This window comes from Labrus bergylta, chromosome 15, assembly GCF_963930695.1.
Source record: "Labrus bergylta chromosome 15, fLabBer1.1, whole genome shotgun sequence".
Classification (NCBI taxonomy): Eukaryota; Metazoa; Chordata; class Actinopteri; order Labriformes; family Labridae; genus Labrus; species Labrus bergylta.
Window position 1 is genome coordinate 27,305,018 of NC_089209.1, and position 24,057 is coordinate 27,329,074.

Here is a 24,057-nt window from a genome sequence, read left to right on the forward strand (position 1 = left end):
GTCCAAACGGTTCCTCTGGGTATGTCTGAATAAATTTGCCGATAAGTTTATCGATTGGATAAATATAGTTCATTGATTGCATCTCAATGCTGTGTCGCAACACTTTTGATATTATAAATATTGGTTGATATATCCTCTTCCTTTTTGCTTGAACAATGTAAGGGGAATTTTTTATTTTATTTTATTTTTTAATGTTTCTTTTCTTTCCTCTGTCATGATGCCTTTGTCTTGTGTGAAGCACTTTGAATTGCCTTGTTGTTGAAATGTGCTTTATAAATAAACTTGCCTTGCCTTGCCTTCACTGTAGGAGATTGTGTCTGCAAAACACTAATTTCTTGATGAACTTGTCCAAATTCAGAGGAAGTAGAGAAATAAAGTCCTTATTTAGGAACATTGGAATTAAAGTCCAATTTGTGCAGGTTTCATCTTTAGCAATTACAGAGTCACTTTCAACCCAAAAAATGACATGTTTAGTCTTGGTATTATTGAAAAACAGGGTTGATTTAATTTTCATTTATTTATTTTCAACATGTAAAACACAAAAATTTAAAACATTAGTTGGAAACAAATAAAATAAATACACAACATCAGAAATAAATGTCAATGTTCTTCGTTCACTCTTACATGCCCTAAAAGGAGAAGGAAGAACTTTTTTCTAATTAACTCAATTTAATAGGTATTAATTATGCAATAATAATAAAATTTAAAATAATTACTTGTATACCAAAATCGAATTATCTAATTACACACATAATGAATATTCCATCACAATAATAGAACTATTTACAGTGTGCCATCACCAATAGCATGTCTAACAAAACCCACACACTAATTAACTAAACTAAGTAACAAACAAATAATAACAAACACACCACAGTAATTTTCTTAAAATCTTCTAGTTATTGAGTAGCTTTTTCCTTAGAATGAATCCTGGACAATCGGGTTTGTACTGCAACTCATTTCCTGGTTCAAGGGCGAGTGAGTGAGTTAATTTGAAATAAGAAGCATGAGGTGTTATGTTCCCCATTTAAAGGTGTTCAGTCATTGCTTAGTTTTTAATTTTTAGTCATTGCTTATACTAAATGTTCCTTAATGTCTGTGAAAATTGTGATAGGGCTACCTGAATACCTCTAAAATGGTACATTTACACTAACATGAAATCATTTGATTTATATAGATCCAGCATAGAAAAGATGCATAAAAAACAGGATTAAAAACATTTTCCAGATTTTGTTTAGATAAATTTAAATAAAATAATTGTATTCCTTAGACGGACAGGGCATCTAGTAATATTTTTTTCTTTAAATTGAATGTATACATCCAAAACAACAGATCAAAAGAGTTTTGAGTTAGCGAAATCTCTTTGGGCTATTTTTCCAGAAATTATCATCTTAAAAGCTGATCTAAACCAACTGTAAAACAACGCATAAATAAATGGATTCAGCATTGAATTTGACAATGTAAGCCAGTTAAGTGTTTCAATTACAACAATTGGTGTGACATTGTATGTTACAGGCTGAAAAATAATACAAAGAAAGTATGGAGTCCAACATAAGAGAAACACTCCCATAACAATAGCCAGCGTTTTGGTGGCCTTTCTCTCCATCTTACTGACTGTTGCTCCAGCCTTTGAGTTCTGACAGATTGTGTTCTGAATGTTTTTTGCCTGTCTTTGTGCAACAAGGAAAATTTTAAGGTAGATACAGAGCATTATAATAACTGGGATATAAAAGGAAAAAATACATGCTAGGGTGGTTGATATCAGAGCATCAATTAAACAACTTTCTTCACATTTCCCCTGATTAAAACCTGCTATTATGATGCCAATTCCAATTAGACCAGCGACTCCCCAGCTCACCAGAATCATAAACCCAACCACATGATTATTAACTTTACTTTTATAAGTCAGGGGCTGACACACTGCGTAATATCTATCAATAGAAATACAGCACAAGTTCAAAATGGAAGCTGTACTCAGTGTTACATCAAAACTTCCTCTTATTTTACAAAACAAACTTTCGTAATACCAACAGGAAGTCACTGTAAATGCCATGCTGAAAGGAAAGACTAAAACACCAACAAGCAGGTCAGCCACAGACAGAGAGAGGATGAGATAGTTGGTTGGAGAGTGTAGCTGTTTGAAATAGATAATGGAGATAACTACAAGAAGGTTTCCACATATTGTGACAACAGACAATGAACCAAGGAAAACATATAATAAAATGCATACGACTGAAGGGTGGTTTGAAAATGTATAAGTTGTATTATAGGATACATAGCAGGGATGTATGTCAATACCAGTGAACATCCTGTTGACAGCCTCTTCTGGCTCCATGCTTCTAGATTCACCTTAAAAAAAAGCTTTCCAATGTCATCAATTCACATACGAAAACTCAAGAGCTGCATTATTTAGTTCAGCATTTTTAAAGACCAAGACATGAATTTGTAAAGAACAAAAGACATTAGATTGAAATAACAAAAGACTTAACATTTCATTGTAGACACTCAAGTTAACCGACCAGTGTTGATTTGCTTCTGTGTTCAACCAGCCACTGATCACAACCTTTGGACTTGACAGTTAAATAAACAACTCCCATCCAATTGCCATAGTTACTTTGGTGTGTGTGTTCTTTTGAGTCTGGTACCACGTTTCCACAGTTACTTTTGAACAAGCACTTGTGTACTGTATACAAATGCACTACACTCTCCAAAACTTCCCTCCTGAAAAATTTGTCTATTCTTTTATAATGTGGCTGTGTCTGAAATCACACACTCATTCCCTTCTCCCTACTCACTATATAGTAATACGTTGTGGAATATAAGGTGCACTCACTCAGCAAAATTAAAAAACATTTTAGATACACTCACTCACTCCCGGCGAAACTCATAAACTCATTTATTCATGCTCACAGACGCTGGTCTCGTGTCTCATTAGCACAAACTACAGTTACTAACATTGACTTTTTAACAGATTGTAGATTTCAGTAAAAACACTCCAAATATGAAATTTATTGTGTTTCTATGTTAATGCTGGTCGCTCCTTTTCTCTGTCTGAGAGTAGTCAAGTCAAACGCCACTGGTAAAATCGCAGATTGTAAAAAATAATGTTGTAGTACTCATTTTGTGCCTTTAATGGATAGATAGGACAGTGACTAGAGTCAGAAATCAGGGAGAGAGAGAGTAGGGAATGACATGCTGGAAAGGAGCCACAGGTCGGATTCAAAACTGGACCACCCGCTTGGAGGACTACAGCCTCCATACATGGGGCACGCAGTCTAACCAGTGCGCCACCAGCGCCCCTAGGACTCCGAAGTCAAGACCGCTCATTACCAGCACTGATCAGCTTTTTTTTCCAAGTCATGTGATAAGAAGGAAATGTTTCTTTTTAAAAGAACAAATAACTTCAATTTATTGATAATATGATTTTATCCCCTGGTTACGGCAGCAACCTTCCTGGTGTTACGGTCTAAGTGAGAGAAAATGCCTGCTGCACACAAGATGATGATTTTTCATTGATATTTATGGTATGTCTTGATCTTGCTCTGCCTTAATCTTGGTCTTGTCTCGGTCTCGCCCTGCCGAGGTCTTGGTCTTGTCTTGGTCTCAATTCTTAAATGTCTTGGTCTTGGTCTCGGAGCACTCTGGTAGCCTGTGCGTGATATCGTTTATGGATAAGAATGAAATGTTCAGTAATAGTTATATTTTTACAGTCTGATGAAAGCTGGTGATAAAGGCACAACAGCAGGCTACTGCATTTAGAAGTGATGTCACGCTGAAACTTTTAGGTGATCAACACAACATGTTCACCTCTGGGTGACCTAAAAATGAACCATCTGTAAATAAAATCAGTTATTATTCATTTTAATTGACTGTTTTTACAATAACCAGAGGTAAAACTAGTCGGGAGATGCATCAGGCTCAACGCCAGTGTCCACAACCTACACTTTGTCTGGATTTGTGGAGACGGTCTGGGCCATTACGAATGGCGGAGATGATTGTTTTTTATTTCTGTGTCACCTCTCTCAGGTGTGATGTATTACCAGCGTAATGCAGTATTTTGCGTTTATTTGCCTCTCCCACTATTTTGCGCTTGCAGTCATCCTGCTTTCTGTCCAAACTCTCCATGATATAAACCAGTAGAACACGCAAAAGCCTAACTTAAATAGTACCACCTCCACAAGGTTTGCACCTGTTGTCATTCACACAAATTTTCTTGCATCACCTGCAAAACGCCCACCAACCAACCGTGCAAATTTTTGGAGTGAACACGCAATTTAGTACTCTTTACTTGGGAGCTTAGTAAATCTGGCCCTAAGTGTACTATGGGAGGTAAAGCCTTCAGTTATCAGGCTCCTCTCCTCTGGAATTGTCTTCCAGCCGGGGTCCAGGAAGCAGACACAGTCTGTATTTTTAAGAATAGACTTAAAACTTTCCTTTTTGATAAATCTTATAGTTAGGGCTGGTGCTGGTGTAGACCAGCTCTTAGTTATGCTGCTATAGGCTTAGACTACCGGAGAAACTGGCACCTTGAGCTCCTCTCTCAACCCAGTCTCATGTCAAAATGTGTAATACCTACGTTGGTCCACAGTGCAAAACATAGTAGTTTCACAATAAGGGCTGTAAAATTGTGACATGTCTACGTTTCCTTTTGTCTATTCTTTTGTATAGGCATACTTCAGGTCACGTGACTGTCCAGTTTTCCCCTGGCGAAAAAAAAACATGGCGGACATCCCTTCTATTTTCGGCGGAAAATGCAATATTTTAAGATAGTTTGAGGCTTAAGTGTCGTTTTGATAACCTTTCTGGCGACAAATGTACAATGTATCTTGATAATCTTCGTTCGGTTTATGTTTATGATCTTTAGTTTGTTCGTTTCTACGAAGATTCTTTCAGGTCTCGATAGAGAAACGTTGGGATATTACGTTTTCTACTGTTGCTATGGTGGTTGCTATGGACGCTATCAACAACGAACCGGAAGAAAGTGGACGTTCGGTTCGCGGCTCTTTTTTTCGGCCGCTCTGGTTACAGAATTACATTTTCCCATTCAAATCCTCCATTGATTTTTCACAAAATCCTTATATCAAGAGATTGGTGCCTGGGACCAAGACAACAAGCTACCCCAACACTCGTGACTATAGTACATTCAATTCGGCACCAAAACGGCGGTAAAAACGGAAACAAAGGTATAGGTTCAAGACTGTGTACATCATTTTCGTCCAGAGTCAAGGAACTACCCATCCCACAATCCATTACGAATGATATAGTTTATGCAGTCTTTCAAGTCTCGCCAGAAAAAACGTTGGGATATTACGTTTTCTACTGTTGCTATGGTGATAGCTATGGACGCTATCAACGAACCGGAAGGAAGTGGACGTTCGGTTCGCGGCTCTTAAAACGGGTTACATCAGACCATAGACATCAAACTAAACTCCTGACACTTAAGCCTCAAACTATCTTAAAATATTGCATTTTCCGCCGAAAGTAGAAGGGATGTCCGCCATGTTTTTTTTTTTGCCAGGGGAAAACTGGGCAGTCACGTGAGCTGAGGTTAGCCTATACAAAAGAATAGGCAAAAGGAAACGTAGACATGTCACAATTTTAGAGCCCTTATTGTGAAACTACTACGATTTGCGCTGTGGACCAAAGGTAGGTATTACACATTTTGACATGAGACTGGGTTGCTGCATGTATCTATCTGTAAATCTCAGTCACTAACCCCCTACTTTCCTGGGAGCTCTTGAGCTCTCTTAGGCTCCCGGATTGTTGATGGATGGCTTGCCTCCCTATCCCTTCTTCCTGCATTTTATCCCATCTCTCCCCCTATCCCCTTCCAAGCCCGGCACAGTCTAGGCCTGTGAAGGCTGTTTCATCATGAGCCGGGGATCCTGCCGAAGATTTCTGCCTTTTAATAAGGCAGTTTTTTCTTACCACTATAACTTTTGCTGCTTTGCTAAAGTGCTCATGATGGATAGGCCGGGTCTTTGTAATATAGCAATAAGTAAGGTATTTTACCTGCTTTTTGTTAAGTGTCTCAAGATAACACTTGTTATAAAAATAAAAGATGTTATCAAATAAAAATTGATTGATTGATTGATTGATTTTACATATACAACTAGGTACTTAGGAAATAAAGATTATATAATAAAAAGTTAGGGTGTTCATACCTGAAACTGACATAACTTTGTGAAACTGCACATATTTGAATCCCTCCCAAATAGTCATCATTAATAGTCAATAGTCTTCAACAGTTCAAAAAAGATTAGCCTCTAGAAGAAAAATGTCAAAAGAGAAACCATTTCATATGCACTGACATGCATATAAAATGTACTGAGACAATAACCTGGGTTCACGATTTCCCTTACGACCAATGCATTCCAAGTAATTTCCTTTCCACACGAACTGTTACTTGGAAGAAACTATTACCCATTGAGAAACAACTGTTGTATACTTTTTGGGCTACCATTGGCCAGGGGAAGACTGCTGTGCTGAAAATCTTGTCTTTACGTAATGCACACAGCTGGACTTAAAGATGGGTACACGTTCGTGTGACCTTTTTTTTCCAATTCACTTCAGGCGCTTTTGAAAAAAATAAATCCTCTCTTGATACCAAATAATTGTCAGTAGTGAAATGGTTGAGACCATAGACTGTAAATAATAGGGAGCCACAGGAATGAGTCCTAAATCCTGGAAGTAAGTTAGCATTTTGGCGCCATGGGGTCTATCGTCTAAAAGTCAATGGGGATTTTGAATGGGTTTGTGGTTAGATGCCTGAAATAAGGTCTGTGGTTAACACAAGCTTAAGAGATGTTGGTGTTTTGTTAGACGACATAAACTACGTTAGGTAATACCCCCACTTGTGAATTTTGAAGTTTTTATGCGTCCTTAAAAAGGTGTTTGCTAACAAATGGCTAAATGAGACTGCAGTGGTTGTCGGGGACATTACACGTCATCACACCGGACAAAAATCTGATTTAAGTTACAATAAGATGTGATGTATCCTGTAGGTTTAATCTTTGCGTTTAGGCAAATATTCGGTTAATAAACAATTTATTAAGCTTGCTAAGCTAAGCTTTACTAGGTTAGCACCACAGACCGTAGGCTACAGGTGGTAAGATATGTTGTATTTTGTTAGAAACTGGCAGTTTGTAATGCAAACCATGTCTGCCTTTCTCTGGTGACTTAAAAGTCAAGTGAACAGTAAATCAATTATTTTTTGTATCTTTGTTTTAGGCAAAGAAGACTTTATAAAAGCAGCAGGTCTGACATCATCCACAGAGGCCAAGCGTAAATTAAAATCATCTGTTAAAAGTTATATATCCTGTGATTTCTGTATAAGTTTCATTCGACGATTGTCAGGTATTTATAAAGACTGTTTTGACAATTTGTGTTTTGTTATACCTCTTAGTGCATTCATGACCTATTGGCTGTGGATCAATGGACGGGTTGTTCATCTCAAAAACAACAGGGTGAGGAGTCCCTCTATAATTATATATTAAAAGAATAATATGAATTTAATTTCTGCCAATGTTTTTTGTAAAGTGTTATTGTTCTTCAGCTGTTGTTATTCCAGCTTGTACATTGTTAGGAAATGTTTCACAATTAATCATTACATAATTGCCTGTTGACAATTTCATATTGTGCAAATACAAAGCACCTCTGGGACAAAGCAGAGCACTGTGCGTGCACCACCAGAGACACAAGTTGTTCACACCTCTAATAGGATGATGCAGCATTTACCATTATATTGCATCAGACCCTTAACAATCTTGTGAAGGACAAACATTAAGAAAGTTTTCATTTATGACCAAGTAAAACAACTTAATCTGGAAGTGGCAAGCACACATTCAGGTTTTAAATTACATAAAAACTATCTCATACAAATAAGATGGTTAGTGGGGGGAGGGGACAGGTAAGGAACAGGTAAGGAACTTCACGGTTTGTTAATGATCCTTAAAGGCTTTATATGTGATTTTTTGATCCAGCAGATGTCACCCTTGAGCACCAGCATGAAACCAAAACAACTCGCGGTGCATTGTTGTGATAGCATGCTAATGCTAGCGATAGCTTTATTATGCTCGTATCTTCACACTGCATGTAAATTTACCCGAAATGACTGTGATCTAGAAACGCAGTTAAGCATTGAGTACAGTATGTTATTCTTCTTTTCTCTAGTCCCTCAATTAAACAACTTTTATACGCGAAGGGAGGAGTCAGCCAACTTCTATTACAGTGTGAAAAATCTCATATAAAGCCTTTAAAGCCTGTGGAAAAATGTATTTTAGGATTCTGCTTGATGAATGCACTGATACCTTTTGCCTGACAATAAGAGGGAAATCAGTTTCTGAGATGGATGGTGGGGGTCCTTTATGATGCTGGAGGCCTTGCAAGCAAAGCGCTGATTGTAACTCTCCAGCAGGAAAGGGAGAGGGGCACCAATAATTCTGCTAATATAACTATATGGAACAGCCTTAATCAACTTAGGAAACATTGCCAAGGTACAACTTATTTTGTCACAGCAAGATGCTGAGAAGCTCATCCATGCCTTTTGTAGGGTGGCCTGTAGAGGTCAAAGGTTCGGGAACTGTTGAAATGACACACATTAAGAAAATCGTGCAATTAGAAATGCTGCATATTAAACAGCAAATGCAAACCCCTGAAACACACTGCAAAAGAAATAAACGCGCTGCTAAAAGGCAAAACAACTGCAGTTTGAAATAAATCTGCAGAGTAGGGATGTCAAAGTAGTGGGTGGGAACTGTGAGTGCATGGCCAAGAGAGGAAAATGCTGCAGTCTTGCATTCCTCAACACCAAACCTCTCTGCTCCAAAACTTGTAATGATGGTGGTCAAAGTCTGGAGTCGCCTCTCCACATCTCCCTTTGCTGTTGCTATGATGATTCTGGCTGCATCCTCGTCGAACTGGTGCCACAGCCTGTGCTGCTCTGCTGGGGGCCACTTGATCCAATGCTGATGAACTGTAGGAGTCTTATAAGTGACTTATTACCTATGCTTATTACAAGCGCCTTAATATGAAGTGCTACCGATTTTGTGCTAAATGTATCACTGGACCATCCTGCGAACAATTTAGATACACACATAACATAACCATTGGGAGACATGCAATACAGGAGTTTGTATGTGTTATATGATGTTTGAAGTTGCTATATGTTTGTGAACGTTTCCTTAGGTTCTTTAGCTTTTGTACTTATATTTCAGTACAGTCTATAATGCTTTGGGATAATTTTCACTGAAAATCTGAGGCCTTATACCTTTACCACACAATCACCTTTTTCCTTGTAAATTTTGCAAGTACTGGTCTCAAGAGTGTGAAGATCTCACAAGCCTTGCTTCTGCTAATTCCGAACCGTTTACCGAAGTCTGTAAACATTTAACCAAGACGAAGCCTCATCAGAACAAGTAAAGGCCCTGACACACCAAGCAGATGGCCAAGAACTGGTGGCGACGAAGGCAGCCTGTGGCGTCAGCGGGCGACGCCTTTTGTCTTGGTCAAAAATTTGCACTAGAACACACCACAAAGACTACAGCCGACGGCCAACCACCATGTACGTTCTGCGGCTGTGTGAGAGGCAATAACTCTCCATGCCAGCAGGGGGTGGTAGTCTGTAATCGTCATTCCAAAAAGGGGAAACCAAGAGAGGATGAGGAAGAACGCATATAAATAAAACGTTGTTGTGATACGAGAAGAAAATATTCTCACCTCTGGTGCTCAACACTCGTAATTCAGGTAATGGAGAATAATGTCTGATAAAAAGTTGAAAATGGCACTGTCGTTGTCAGCCCTTGGTATTTTATTAGTGGAACAAGAATAGAAGAGGCGCTTCCGTATTTCTTCTCGTGCACTGGCTCTCCTGTTTCCCTTAGCTGAACAGCCAATCAGAGAGATTCCTACCCCCAACCGCGACGGGTCCTCCGATTCAAAATGTAGAGTCTATCAAAAAACAGGCCAACTGGGGCGCTGGTGGCGCAGTGGTTAGTGCGTGCGTCCCATGTATGGAGGCTGTAGCCTCAAGCGGGTGGCCCAGGTTCACATCCCACCTGTGGCCTCTTTCCCGCATGTCATTCCCCACTCTCTCTCCCTGATTTCCAACTCTATCCACTGTCCTATCTATCCATTAAAGGCATAAAAAGCCCAAAAATAAATCTTAAAAAAAAAAAAAAGGCCAACTGCGGCCCAACTGGCAGCGACAGAGCTGGACACACTGCAAAAACTAGGAGGCGACCGCTCACCAATGGACCAATGGACCAACGGACCGACGGCCGACAGTCTTCTTGGTGTGTCAGGGCCTTAACAGTTGATCATGGACTGCCAACTTGGTGATTCTAAGCTGTGAGAGAAAATCCTGTAGGGTGCACTAAAGTTGCCAAAAACTAGCAATACCTATGCCTGTGAAAAACTTGGAGTCTCTATCATCCAAGTCATAGGCTGTCATTGATGGAGAAGGATCAGTTTGTGTTGCACTGTCTGTCATTGATTTGTTAGAACAGTAGGTTTGTTCTGTAGTGTATGGCCACTGGACGCCAAGGCAGATTTTCCAGATCCTCAATGTTCACTCCTACTTCAGATTCCATGCCTACAGGCACATGTAAGTGCACACACCCACTTATCAGTATGTTTTATTTTAGATGAGGTGTAAATGTCCTGTATGTACACCTAAACGTTGTATTATGGCAGCAAGTATATTGTTTCTTATGAAAACCTAGTTCATTATATTGCCCTAGTTAAATAAAATAATGTACTATTTCACAGTAATTCAACTTAGTTGAGTGACCAGTGAAGCCCCAACGGTCAGCTACTAATGTTAGCCTAGCCATTAGCTAGCTTAAATGTGCTACTCTTTAAACCACGCTAGGCTATGCAGTTGAATAATAGTCACCGTCAAATAACAATATTCCCCAATATAAACTAAAACCTACCTTGCTCTTTTCATTGGGAACAAAGTTCTTTCTGTTAATATTCTTGATCCACTGCTGGCGAACAGCTCCGTTTTCTGACAGCCCAGAGAATCTATGTAAACCATATGGTTTCAAGAAGGGGCACTCTTCGTGTAGTAAGGATCTGTGTTCAAAGCACTCGTTTTTTTTTCCAAACTTAAAGTTTGCCGCTGTTGTATGAGCAGCCAATAACTGCACAAGTTCTTCCAGAAGCCCCTGGCATAGTTACAAACTAAGATAGCACACAGAAAGAGCACAAATGTTAACTTCTTCGGACTGCTTGTATTAAAACACGCTAATGTTGTGGGAGAGGCCACCGCAGTAATGTCGGCTTGTCAACTTCCGGGTTACAGTCTATGGTTTTTCCCCGGATCGCTCTATGGAGAACACAAGAGAGGAATGCTGGCAATAATATATGAAAACATATTTAAATGTTTAAAGGTATGGTAGGTGTTAATCTTTGGCCCTCCATATCTTCAAATGTTATGCCAAATAACTGCTAACAGCTCTTTGCCGAATAAATGCTACCAGCTGTTAAAGGAAGAATGTGCAACTTTTTGATCCAGTATGCCGCCCTTTAGCACCAGCATTAAACCAAAATAAACTGCTGGGGGGTATTCCATCAACGTAGCTAAAGAAATTTCCTGAATCACACACATTCACAAACTAGACCTGTGGACATGCATTAGTCAGTCCCTCCAGGATTTTGCGGACTTTTTGCAGCCTAAAATGCCTGATTTCACTGCAGCTTTTCAAAAGAAAATTGCAATGCATGTTGGGTTGTTTTTAGACGTTTCTTTGCAATGAAATTTCTGCAGCAAGCGAAAATTTGCGATATTTTTAATGTAAAAAAATCTAGACTTTTTGTTCATAAACTATTTTCTTACACACACTTCGATGTGATTGAGTGATGCCTATATTTTTAACCTGAGCAGAGCCATTAGCTTTGTGAAGTTTACATATTCCTCTGCCTCACTCAGTGATGTCACTCTCTCTCTCTCACACACACACTTAGACTCTTCATCTGATTTCATTACACATCCAATTTCATATTTTGCCTTAAGCTTTTAAACCACATTTTACGACTTTTTATTCCTAACTATTTTCATTAATGCATGAGCGCACACACACACCGTTTGTTTCGCAATCAGACAAGCTCTACCCATGCTTATTTATTTAACTCGCCTCGCTTCTTTCCGCACTTACAATCGATCCAGATGCAGCAGCCTCTGTCACTGTGATTTGTCTTGTATTTTGTCAGCGCGTTTCACTCATTCTCCTGGTGTGTTTTGTGGTAGATTGATGACTTTCATTTGTGTTCCACCACCATGTGTTGCAAAAAAGTTTACCCCTGCTTCCGTGCAGAGCATCTGGGAATTGCTTTGCACGGACCTTAGCTGCAATTTTTATAGGTAAATGTGCTACTTTGTGTCGGACATGTCTGCATCTGCATATAAACAAGGAAGTGAATTTGATCAATGGTCACCAAACTTTGATGACGTATGGCTCAACATTTTCACAGGGGACTGTTATGATGGTGAAATTTGCAGAGGAAAGTATTTTGATTGGTCATATTTGTAGAAAGGTTGCAGTGATTAGACACAATTGCAAGGTCGCCCAGAATTCACGGGGATTGGTTGAATTTGCGTGAATTGTTGCAATCGCGAAATCGCAACTTCCTGGAGGGCCTAATTATTGGAGAGATGTCGGAGTGGGGCTACTACACACTGCGGAGTGGGGCTACTACACACTGTTACACAGAGAGTGCACCTGTCAAGCTACCAGACCAACTTCCATATTATGGTCCATATCGGGACTTGAACCGGCCAACCTCCGGTTCCCAACCAAAGTCCCTACAGACTGAGCTACTACTTCTTATTTCTTCTACTTACTTCCTCTTCCAAAGTTTTAATGGTGGTAAATAGTGGTAGATTGAAAATTTGGACAACCCACTCTGTAACACAACAGCACATACTATAACTGAATCCTAACGTATCATATTGTTAGTATCCCATGTGACCAGGAAACATCTGATTGGATTTCTAATGTACGTGTTCATTCAGTTAATGAGATGAGGTTTGATCAAAACTGTGCAAAGTCGAAAGATCTTTGTGTTGTGGCACAGTGACAAAGACCACACAACACTGTCCATGAATTGACAGTATTGGAGTATTCCAAGGTAAGAGAACATTGGATGATAATGAGGTCTTCTTTCTTGAAAAAAGATGCTGTAGTTTCCTTTAGATGCTACACAATCTGATATTCTTTAAAATGTTTTTAATGAAATACGTTTTTTTCTTAATCAGGAAGCATGGAACCAAAGTTGACTGTGAACGAGACCTTTTTCATCGATAACATAAATATCTGCAATGATTTGGATAACACAACTTATATATTTACAAGTTACCCTGGCATAATGTGTGTATTTGCATATATGTTCCTCTGTCTATTATCCATTACCACAATATGTGGAAACCTTCTTGTGACAATCTCTGTTATTTATTTCAGACAGCTTCACAGCCCCACTAACTATCTCATCTTTTCTCTGGCTATAGCTGACTTGCTTGTGGGAGTATTAGTCTTTCCTTTGAGCATGATATTTACTGTTACCTCGTGTCTTTATCATCAACATGTATTTTGTAAAATTAGAGACTGCTTAGATGTAACTCTTTGCACATCTTCTATTCTGAATTTATGTTGTATTTCCATCGACAGGTATTATGCAGTGTGTGAGCCTTTGACATATAGAACTAAAATAAGTGTTCATGTTACTATGCTCATGATTGCAATGAGCTGGTTTATTTCTGCCCTGATTGGAATTTGTATTATAATTGCAGGATTCAGCCAAGGAACATGTGAGGAAATGTGTTCCATTAAAATTTTAATAGCAAACACTATGGGGCCTGTTTTATCGTTTTACCTTCCAGCCTTCATAATGCTCTGTATCTACCTGAAGATATTTATTGTTGCTCAGAAACAAGTGAATAGCATCCAGAGTGTGACCTGCCAAAGTAAAAGGTCTGGAGCAACTGTCAGTAAGATGGAGAGAAAGGCAACTATAACTCTGGCTATTGTTATGGGAGTTTTTCTCCTATGTTTAACTCCTTACTTTCTTTGTGTCATATTTCAGCCTTTGTCTCGTAATCCCCCTCCAGTCCTTGTGATTGAAACACTTAATTGGCTCACATTGTCAAATTCAATGCTGAATCCTTTTATATATGCTTTCTTTTACAGTTGGTTCAGATCAGCTTTCAAAATGATAATTTCTGGAAAAATATTTCAAGGAGATTGTGCTAACTCAAAATTGTAATAATTATTGTATGTTGGTATAAAGTTTCATAAGGATGAAATGTGAACAATGGTTTAAGAAATAAAAAAGGAATGTTAGCGCTTTAAATGATTAAATACAATTATTTTAATAAATCCTAATAAAAAATAATCAGGTTGATGGTTAGTTTTGTGTTCCTTAGCTGCACAAAAAATGGTGTGTCAAAACTTTGATACTTAATATTTTGACATCTTGACATCAAAGTCAAATTTACTCTTTTTTTCAATGTTAAACTCAATCTTCATTAGGAACGGCTTGCAAACAAAACTTTCCTGGACTGTAGGATAGTTTCAGTACACCTGACGCACAATACATGCGATGTCACATAATCAGAAAATAGATTTCTTGTATGTCCTTTTAAACACACCACTTTACATCAAGTAATCAGAAATTTGTGTTTAACAAATACAAAGTTCTATGTAAAATTAATTTATTTTGTAAAACCTGACTTGTTGTGTGCATTAAGCAAAACACATTTTGAGGCATAATTAAACCAGCATCCCAGACACAAAAAGATTGTGTCAAAAAAGTGTGTCAAATTCATTATGCCTATGTAAAGTTAATTCAACACATTTTGTTAAACTTTTATATTCAGTATTTGTTTTCTTTGCTATTTCTTTTTCCAGTGGTTAAACAAAACCAAACCTATTATATTTAATTGATTTCATGCATTTTCATGCGTTTACCATCTAATAGTTGTATTGTACACACAACTAGAAATTCAATCATCTTTAAAGGTGCATTAGATTTGGTAGTGAAATAAATCTATGTTATATTTTCTGAACTAAACACACAAACTTTTCAATGGAAAAAATGGGTCCCTGAAACACTGTTTGGAGCTAAAAAAGCTACCAGGAGAGTTACGATTCACTGTAGCAGACCCCCTACATAACTTCTCGTGCTACATTTTATCTTCAAACAGGGTTACAGGGACCAAGTTTTCCTCTGAGGACAGTTTGTGTGTAGAGTTATGAACATATACCACAGAATCTGTACACTTCTCCAACTTTCACATTTCTCTACCAAAACTATAAAGTACCTTGTCTTAACATTCTCACTTCTAATACAAAATAAGAGGTTATGTAAGACAAATTGTGACCATAATGATCTTGCTTTTAATTTTTTTTAAATCAAACATGACATTACAAGGACACTGCAGGCTCATAACCAGGGCTGTATTATTTAAAGGGCTGCAGTCCTGCTACAACAGCTGAAAACATTGATAATAACAAAACTGCAATAATTTCACCCTATCTTCAATTTTTTTTTTGTAATTATTACTATAAGCTGTAAACTACGAAGATCGGTTAGGTGTCAATGATTGTGCGCTGGGTTTCAGTTTTCCAAATAAATTCGAGTTATGTCAAGACCATAGGTGTAAATTAGAAAGGTAAAAGTCAGGAGGAGATGGCTTCCCCCTCCCATTTAAAAAGAAAATCTACTTGGTGTTTTGATCCAGGTACATTTAAGACGGTGACTTAAGTATGTTCATTAATCAATAAATCAACCTATCAATCTATCCATCTTTATTTGTGTAGTACCAGTTCATAAAAAATGTTACTGTAGCTCAAGACACTCACCCACATAATCCTGTGTCCTTGAACACACCACAAATCAGGTTACAGCTTTTACAGCCAAGAAGGCCTGACATGAGGGATCGACATTCACCAAAGTAGCATTTCTCTGTCCTTGATGTCATCTTTGTGGCTATAGATATAGAAGAGGAACAAATCCGTCAAAAAGGCTTGAGTTTTGAGATGCCTCTACCTGAGAGTGTTTTCTCACGTATTTAACATAATTTAGTAAATTGATGGTTGCATCATTTTACTGCAAGCTTATATAAACAGGAATGAATACCAACAGAAGAACATTGCAGGGGATTTTGCCACATTTTTGTTGGGGCTCTACCCACACGTTTAGCTGTGTTGCACATTCCATGAATGCATGATCCTTACAAGTTATACCTCATTGGAAAGGTGACTAATCAGGCTTTCCAATGATATAAAATACAACACCAATTAGTATTATTAAAGGGGGAAATAATTGACTAAAATAATGTTTCCAAACTTGAATTTCACCAAATTCATGTTACATTGGTACATAATGTTTGATTGACCTCAACAGAGTCATCTGTAGCAGCAGCCATTGCTGCTCTCACAATCAAAGTGTTAGCATCATTGTCACACTGCTCCACGGTGATCTGATGTTTCCGAAACGTTAAAGAGGAGATGGATAAGCACACAATTGTTATGAATTTTGTTCAAGAACTTTGCCTGTGGTTTCAAATGTATGATATCTGGTCGAAGCTGAATGAAAAGTAGTTACCGTCCCAAATTCATTTATAAATAAACGTATGAAGATACTTTATAATTCACATGCAACAAACAACATTTATTTTCACCCTAACAAAGGAAACAGTGGGAAACCACCAAGGAGTGGTCTTGGTGCAAAATAAATGTTTGCAAAGGATTCAGCATCCTAAAAAACCCTTAAAGGGATACTACACATTTGCATTAAGCTTTGTATCATTAGAAACCTGATAGTATTTTTGAATGGTCGTGCATCTCGCCCTCATTTTCCCCTGAGATGGGAAATCTTTGTATTTCTGAGTCTGAAAAGGAGCTTCCAGTGACGCAAAAATCGTCATTTTGTGTCATTGGAAGCTTTTGCGGTTAGCGGGGTGAAACTACAACGCTAGTTCCTCACAATTTCGACCACTGAAGCTACAGACCAATCACAGATCAGTGGGTGGGAACTCACTCCCAGAATTGAAACTTAACATCCACCATATTGCTTGGAAGCTAAGCTAACAGGCTTTATGGAGAAATCTGATAATGGCGAAAAAATATAATATAGCGGCGAGATGGCTGCTGCCGACAGGCTGGTCTTGTGTTTTGGCTGCTGCGGCCGCTGACCGTCGCTAGCCACCGGGGCCGCCGCTGGCTGCTGCGACAGAAGACCGGCCTGTCGGCAGCAACCTCTCTATATTGCTGGTCGCTGCCAGCTCAGCGGCTGAGACATAAGGCCTGCATGTTGGCGGTGGTGAGGACGAGGAGCCGGGGCCGGCTCGAGCTGGGGCGGACCGGTAGTGTCTCACTGTTTGCCTATGGACACAGACATAGAGTCTGTTTTCTGCCAGGAATTTCCAAGATCAATTCTGGAAGAAATCTCTGAATCAGTTGATGAAATGGTCTTATGTGTTGTAGTAAACATGTCTGTAAATGTTTTTATTTCTATATTTCTACTGCTATACTGTATATTTTGGAGAAACTGTAACGATCGAATTTCCCTCTGGGATTAATAAAGTATTTCTGATTCTGAACTAGAGGACCTTAGTGGGAGTGGCCTGCGGTGCTGTGCATTCTGGAATTTGGTGTCTTTCATCCACATGAGCCAAAAAGACACTTCCTGTCTTTTCTCGGCCAAGAAGGCACCAACTTCAAAATGTATTTCACATTTCTACATATATGACCCAATGTCAATACAGATTCATGTTTCAATGGGTGAAGTATCCCTTTAAGCCTGGAGAGGTGTATTACTCGAATTCTGCGGCAGTATGCACCACTTACTAGCTATTTTAAGTCTTTAAGTAGTTTGCTTATTTAATTGACAGTAGTACAAGTGCATTACATGAGACTAAATATTTACTTTTGAGCACAACCTTTTTTTTATTTACAGATGAGAAACAACCAAGGTTTAGAAGGCTGGTGGATGCATTTTCCAACCCCCTGACAGAAGTCTACCTCCTCATCTTCCAAGCAACGCTACCATTGTTCTCCACACTGAACCTTCTCCTCCAGAGAGAAAAGTCCATCTTCCTGCTCCATGGAGAGGTAAAATGGAAAGGTTGGGCTATCCTGCTGCCCAGTATGTCTGCCTATTTTTTCATTGGATGATATGTGCTTTTTCAAGTAATACATGGAAATCTTTTATGAACTACAATTTTGCAAATGACGAAGATCATCTTGAAACTTTGTGCGAGGTTCATGAAGCCGATAGCACTACAGGGCCGACAAGTCCATGACATCCTCTACAATGACCCACTAAACCAACTGCCAGGTAATGCTTACAAGTCTCGTAAGGAGATAAACCTGTATGCTCATTGTCCACAAATACACTTTTTGTGAAGATTGTTGTTATGAGTTGGGTGAGATCTCTGATGTGATGGAAAAGGCATAAAATGTATATGTAGTCTACACTGTAAATACTAACATTGGTTTTAATTAGAAATATTGAGTTGACCTAACTCAGTTTTTATCAACCTGTTAATAACACTCATTATAAATAAGTTACTTGTACTTCTAGGTCAAAAAAGTTGCCAAACTCAGTTTACTTGAATTTGAAACATTGAACAAATCAAGTACTAGGAAATTAAGTGTTTTTGTTCTCAGTGGTGGAATGCTTAAGTGACAAATTATTATATTTTGTCTGCACAACACAAAATATGATGTTTTGTTTTGTATTTAACTCGTGCAGCTAAAATGTTTAGTTTAATAATCATTAGTTAGGAGTTAAGTGTGGGAATCATTTTGGTTGTTATTTTAATTTTCAGATGCTTTGACTGATGACTTTGTGCTCTGTGACTCAGGAGATGTCCATCTGTCTTTGTAAATACTCTGTGGTTTATGTCTGTAACTTTTTGTTGTGCTGCTGACCGTCTTGGCCAGGACACTCTTGTAAATGAGATTTTTAATCTCAATGAGGTTTCTCCTGGATAAATACATTTTAAATAAAAAAATATATATTTTTATATATAAAAATAAAAATTAAAGTTATGTAAATATGAGACCACTTTTCTCATGGCACCATACTCAGTTTTTATAATTAACTGTTTGTCTTGTTCCTTCATTTTCTGAAGGATCTACTTCTTCTGCCACCCTCTGTCACAGCATTACTTCAATATTCAGAAATACAGAGATCACTCCGCAACTGCGTGTTGAGTGCATTTCTAGCTAGCACGTGTTTTCAAAGATTGTGACTGTTGAGAAGGAGAAAGCATCAATTTAACTTTGGTAAGCAAATAACCAAACTGTCTGTTTTTAACTGTGTTTTTAAGTACTCAGGAAAACATAAATTACACGCTGTGCGACTAATTGATTGTGATTCATCATATATATGAAGAATGTGAGAAGCTTTGCATTGATGTAATTACTAAATTACCACATTTTTGGTTTATTTCTAACGCAATTAAAGATATGTTTGCTTTTTAAGTGTACATTTCCCAATCTGATTTAATATGACGGCGTTCTCTTCACAGTTGCTGTTCCCTGCATACAGGGGCTTCTATAAGTTATCTCTCCCTGTAATAGCCTTTTAGAAAGTGTAAAACTGTGACAGCAGTAGTTTTATATTAAACGGATAATGATGCACATCAATGCATTTATAAAATTAACCTAACTTATATTTTGTGAGTGCGTGCGGGTGTGTGTTTCTTGGAGTTCGTGAATAACCTGCTCAGGTGTAGAGAGCGAAAAGCAGGCAGTTCATTAAAACAAGCTTTTATCTCTATTTAACTTAGACAATTTTAACACTTAATATAAACAGACTGTGTATCGTGGAGGTGTGTATATCTCTGACTGCTCCTGCTGCACGTTATGGAAGTGAAAAGTGGAACGTGCATTTACAAGCGCTATATCTAAAGAGTTTATAACGCTGTTTCACAGATGGGAAAAGCAGTTCTTTTCAGTGTACTGAATCAGTAGAATCAGTTCAGTAAAGTGATTCGTTCAAAAGATTTGTTCACCGAATCGTTCAGTACTTCTCCGCAGCTCTGTCTGTGAATCAGAATTTAATAAGCTGAAACACGGCCGAACGTTTAGTTCTGCTCGCAATCGTACTGAGAACAGCCGGTGGTGAATAATAAGCCAATGAGCTGAGAATTTCCCGACCGTTCTGTTCAGTACGTTCAGGACACAAATCACTCACTGACTGACTGACTGATAGGGAGAGAGAGTCTCGGAGGCGGAGTTCTCGTTCAGTTCGTTCACTGAACGAGAACTCCGCTCTTACTCTCGTTCGTTCAGTGATTCACGTCGGAGCTCCCGTTCAGTTCGTTCAGTGAACGAAACACTGACTGAACGTGAACGAGCGAGACTGCGAGTCGCCAGCCTCAGTCACACACACACACACTGTACTGACTGAAACACGATTGTTAGTGGATGTTAAAACAGTCAGCTGAGTGAAATTAAGTTGGATATAAAAGCCGTTTGCAAACTGACAGCAGCTATAAAAAGCACATACATTTTCTCGACACCTAAATGTTAAATAATATATTTGCTACTTCCTCAATTTTGGAGACATAAGAGGGAGAAGTAGGGGCGGGCTTTAGTGACACAGAGCTCCCGACCGACTCCGTCCTGTTGCTTCAGTCAGTATGTATCACTGACATGAAAGGAGAGGGAGGGCGGGCTTTGAGCGACTCTTACGGTCTAGAGAGAGAGACACGAGAAGGGAGAGAGGAGAGCACAACTAAAGTTGAGAAATGAACAACTCTTTTCAGGAAGTGATTCAGTTCAGTTCGTTCACCCAGATGATTCGTTCGTTTTGAACGAATCGTTCATGACCGACACATCACTATTTCACAGAGTGTGTGTGGAGAAGTTCAGACAGCAGGCTGTGTCGTTTAGTTAGCTGCAGACACAGTGAGAGTGAACGGAGAATACGGATAAACTGTTAAACTTAAAGTAAACAGCTGCGCGCGGTGGCTGGCGCTCCAGTGTGCGCGTGTGCACAGCAGCAGTGCATGTTGGTGTGTCTCCGCGCTAGTGATGTGAAAAGCAGTTCTTTTCAGTGTACTGAATCAGTAGAATCAGTTCAGTAAAGTGATTTGTTCAAATGATTCGTTCACCGAATCGTTCAGTACTTCTCTGCAGCTCTGTCTGTGAATCAGAATTTAATAAACTGAAACACGGCCGAACGTTTAGTTCTGCTCGCGATCGTACTGAGAACAGCCGGTGGTGAATAATAAACCAATGAGCTGAGAATTTAGTTGGATAAAGCTACAGTTTGCAAACTGAAAGCTGCTAAAACAATCACATTTATTTTCCCCGACCGTTCTGTTTAGTACGTTCAGTACACAAATCACTCACTGACTGTCTGACTGAGAGGGAGAGAGAGGAGGCGGAGCTCTCGTTCAGTTCATTCACTGAACGAACTGAACGAGAGCGCCGACGTGAATCACTGAACGAACTGAACGAGAGCTCCGACGTGAATCACTGAACGAGAGCTCCGACGTGAATCACTGAACGAACTGAACGAGAGCTCCGACGTGAATCACTGAACGAACTGAACGAGAGCGCCGACGTGAATCACTGAACGAACTGAGAGGAAGAGCGGAGCTCTCGTTCAGTTCAGAATCAGTACACACAATCACTTTCACCAGTCAGTCAATGATTTGTACGATCATTAATTAATAACAATTAAGCTGGGTGTCGCGAAAATGTATGTGCTTGTTGTTATGAAGCTTTCAGTTTGCAAACATTATCATGAATGACAATTAATTTAACTTAATATAGGCTACAAGCAGAAAATATGCATGTAGCTTTGTTTTGCACTACAGTTTATTTTGTTTGTGATTGCACATTTAAGTTAATATTTTGTTTGTGACATTTTTAAAATGTAGACCATTGTAAATAGTTTCTACCTTGTCTATTTAATATTTGTTTTTGCACTGTAGTTTTAGTCTATATTTACTTTTTTGTATTTTCTTTTTGATAGCCTATTGTTTTTTATCTTTTGAGTTTTTTTTAATTGCACTGTAATTTATGTTTCTCACTTTTATTTTTTATTGTTTTCATTTTATCTAATTAAAAATAATTAACAACCTAATATTTATTTGCGTACATCTTTTATTTGCGTAGTGAAACCTAAAATATGAAAAACGGATGGTGAAAGTGATTGTGTGTACTGATTCTGAACGGGAGCTCTGAGTCTCTCTCTCCCTCTCAGTTCGTTCAGTGATTCACGTCGGCGGCGCTCTCGTTCAGTTCGTTCAGTGATTCACGTCGGAGCTCTCGTTCAGTTCGTTCAGTGATTCACGTCGGAGCGTGATTCACTCAGAACTCTCGTTCAGTTCGTTCAGTGATTCACGTCGGAACTCTCGTTCAGTTCGTTCACTGAACGAACTGAACGAGAGTTCAGTTGTGTATGTCCCCTTGCTCAAAATGCTACAGGCCATGCTAAACAATAGGGACATACTGGACAAGGCCATGTGACCTGAGATAAATCTGTCACAGGTATACAAGTCTTATAGGGATGGTTCCCGCTTTAAAGACAATTCTCTCTTGACAGAAGAAGAGTTCAGGATTGCTCTTTTTTTGTACATCGATGATTTTGAGGTGGCCAACCCCTTGGGAACCTCCAGAAACAAACACAAGTTGTGTGCCATCTATTGGGTACTTGGTAATCTGCACCCTAAGTATCGCTCTAGTCTTCATTCCATTCAGCTTGCCCTGCTTTGCAAGGTCAGCAATGTCAAAGACTGTGGTTATGGTGAAATTATTCGCCCTCTTATTCAGGACCTTGTTTTTCTTGAGCAACATGGTGTTTATGTCGAACAGCTAGGAGCCAGTGTCAAAGGCACTGTGTTATTTGTTGCTGCAGACAACTTGGCTGCCCATTCTTTGAAAGCTTCACAGTAAGTCAGCTGTGTCGATTCTGTATGGCCACACGGGACGACATACAACACAAAGAGGTACGGACAGGCTCATTTCAACCAAGAACAAAAGAAAATCACGACAGACATGTGCAAGATGTATTGCAAGATTCTACCATGGCTCAACAATATGGTGTAAAAAGAGGTTGCCCACTTACCAAAAGCTTGCATCATTTTCATGTTGTTGATGGTTACCCACCAGATCTTTTGCACGATCTTCTGGAGGGTGTAGTTCCAGCTGAAATAGCCTTGAGCTTAAGGGCACTGATATTAAAGGGATATTTTTCACTGGAAACCCTGAATGTGGCTATTAAACAGTTTCCGTATACATTTTCGGACAGAACAAATCAACCCCAGCTCATCACAAAAAACTTCACTACCAAGGGAACGATCGAAGGAAATGCTCATGAAAATTGGACACTTCTCCGACTTCTGCCTCTACTGATTGGTCATCACATTCCTGATGAGGATGAAACTTGGGAGGTTTTAATGAACTTAAAGGATGTGGTGGCATTGTCAATGTCTGAATCTTTAACAGAGGAGTCGGTCTACTTTCTTGACTGCAAGATTGCGGAACATAGGAATTTATTTCATAAAGTTTTCCCGAATTAAAAACTACGGCCCAAGCACCACTACATCGAGCACTACCCTCAAGTAATTCAAACTTTCGGCCCATTATCTGATGTGTGGACAATGCGTTTTGAGGGGAAACACAAGTTTTTCAAAGCTGTTGTGCGACAAGCTCCCAGTTTCAAGAACATGCCCCTTACTTTAGCTCTCAGACACCAGAAAATGGTAGCCTTCCATTTAGCTTCCAACTCTTTTTTCAAGCCATCTGTTGAAATGAATAAAGTGAAATCTGTGATTGTTGCTTCATTTCCTGAAAATGTGCAGAACTGTCTCTGTCAAATGAATGGGCATCAGAACACAGTACTTGAAGCATCTTCTGTCTGCATAGATGGCATTAAGTACAGTGCTGACATGGTCATTTCAGTTGGATCTTGCTCAGGACTCCCAGATTTTAGACAAATAGCAAAGATTGTAGTGATCAATACCAACATAGTTTTTGTCTGCAGAGTTATGACCTCATGGTATGATGAACAGCTAAGAGTCTACGAGCTCAG

General features: G+C 39.0%; 2 protein-coding genes across 2 annotated transcripts; one reads left to right on the forward strand and one right to left on the reverse strand.

The window, feature by feature from the left end:
• Positions 1–404: 404 nt before the first annotated feature.
• On the reverse strand, positions 405–2,528 carry LOC136182681 (trace amine-associated receptor 1-like). The gene has a single exon (XM_065963390.1). It carries the CDS (start codon positions 2,333–2,335, stop codon positions 1,334–1,336), a length of 1,002 nt encoding a protein of 333 aa, XP_065819462.1. The 5' UTR covers positions 2,336–2,528; the 3' UTR covers positions 405–1,333.
• Positions 2,529–13,208: 10,680 nt separating this feature from the next.
• Positions 13,209–14,262, forward strand: LOC114920854 (trace amine-associated receptor 1-like). The gene has a single exon (XM_029279372.2). The coding sequence runs from the start codon at positions 13,264–13,266 to the stop codon at positions 14,260–14,262; it is 999 nt and encodes a 332-aa protein (XP_029135205.2). The 5' UTR covers positions 13,209–13,263.
• The last annotated feature ends 9,795 nt before the right edge of the window (positions 14,263–24,057 follow it).

Bases quoted from the DNA above. Each gene is read 5' to 3' on its own strand.
- LOC136182681 (XM_065963390.1), bottom strand. From the start codon at position 2,335: ATGGAGCCAGAAGAGGCTGTCAACAGGATGTTCACTGGTATTGACATA.
- LOC114920854 (XM_029279372.2), top strand. From the start codon at position 13,264: ATGGAACCAAAGTTGACTGTGAACGAGACCTTTTTCATCGATAACATA.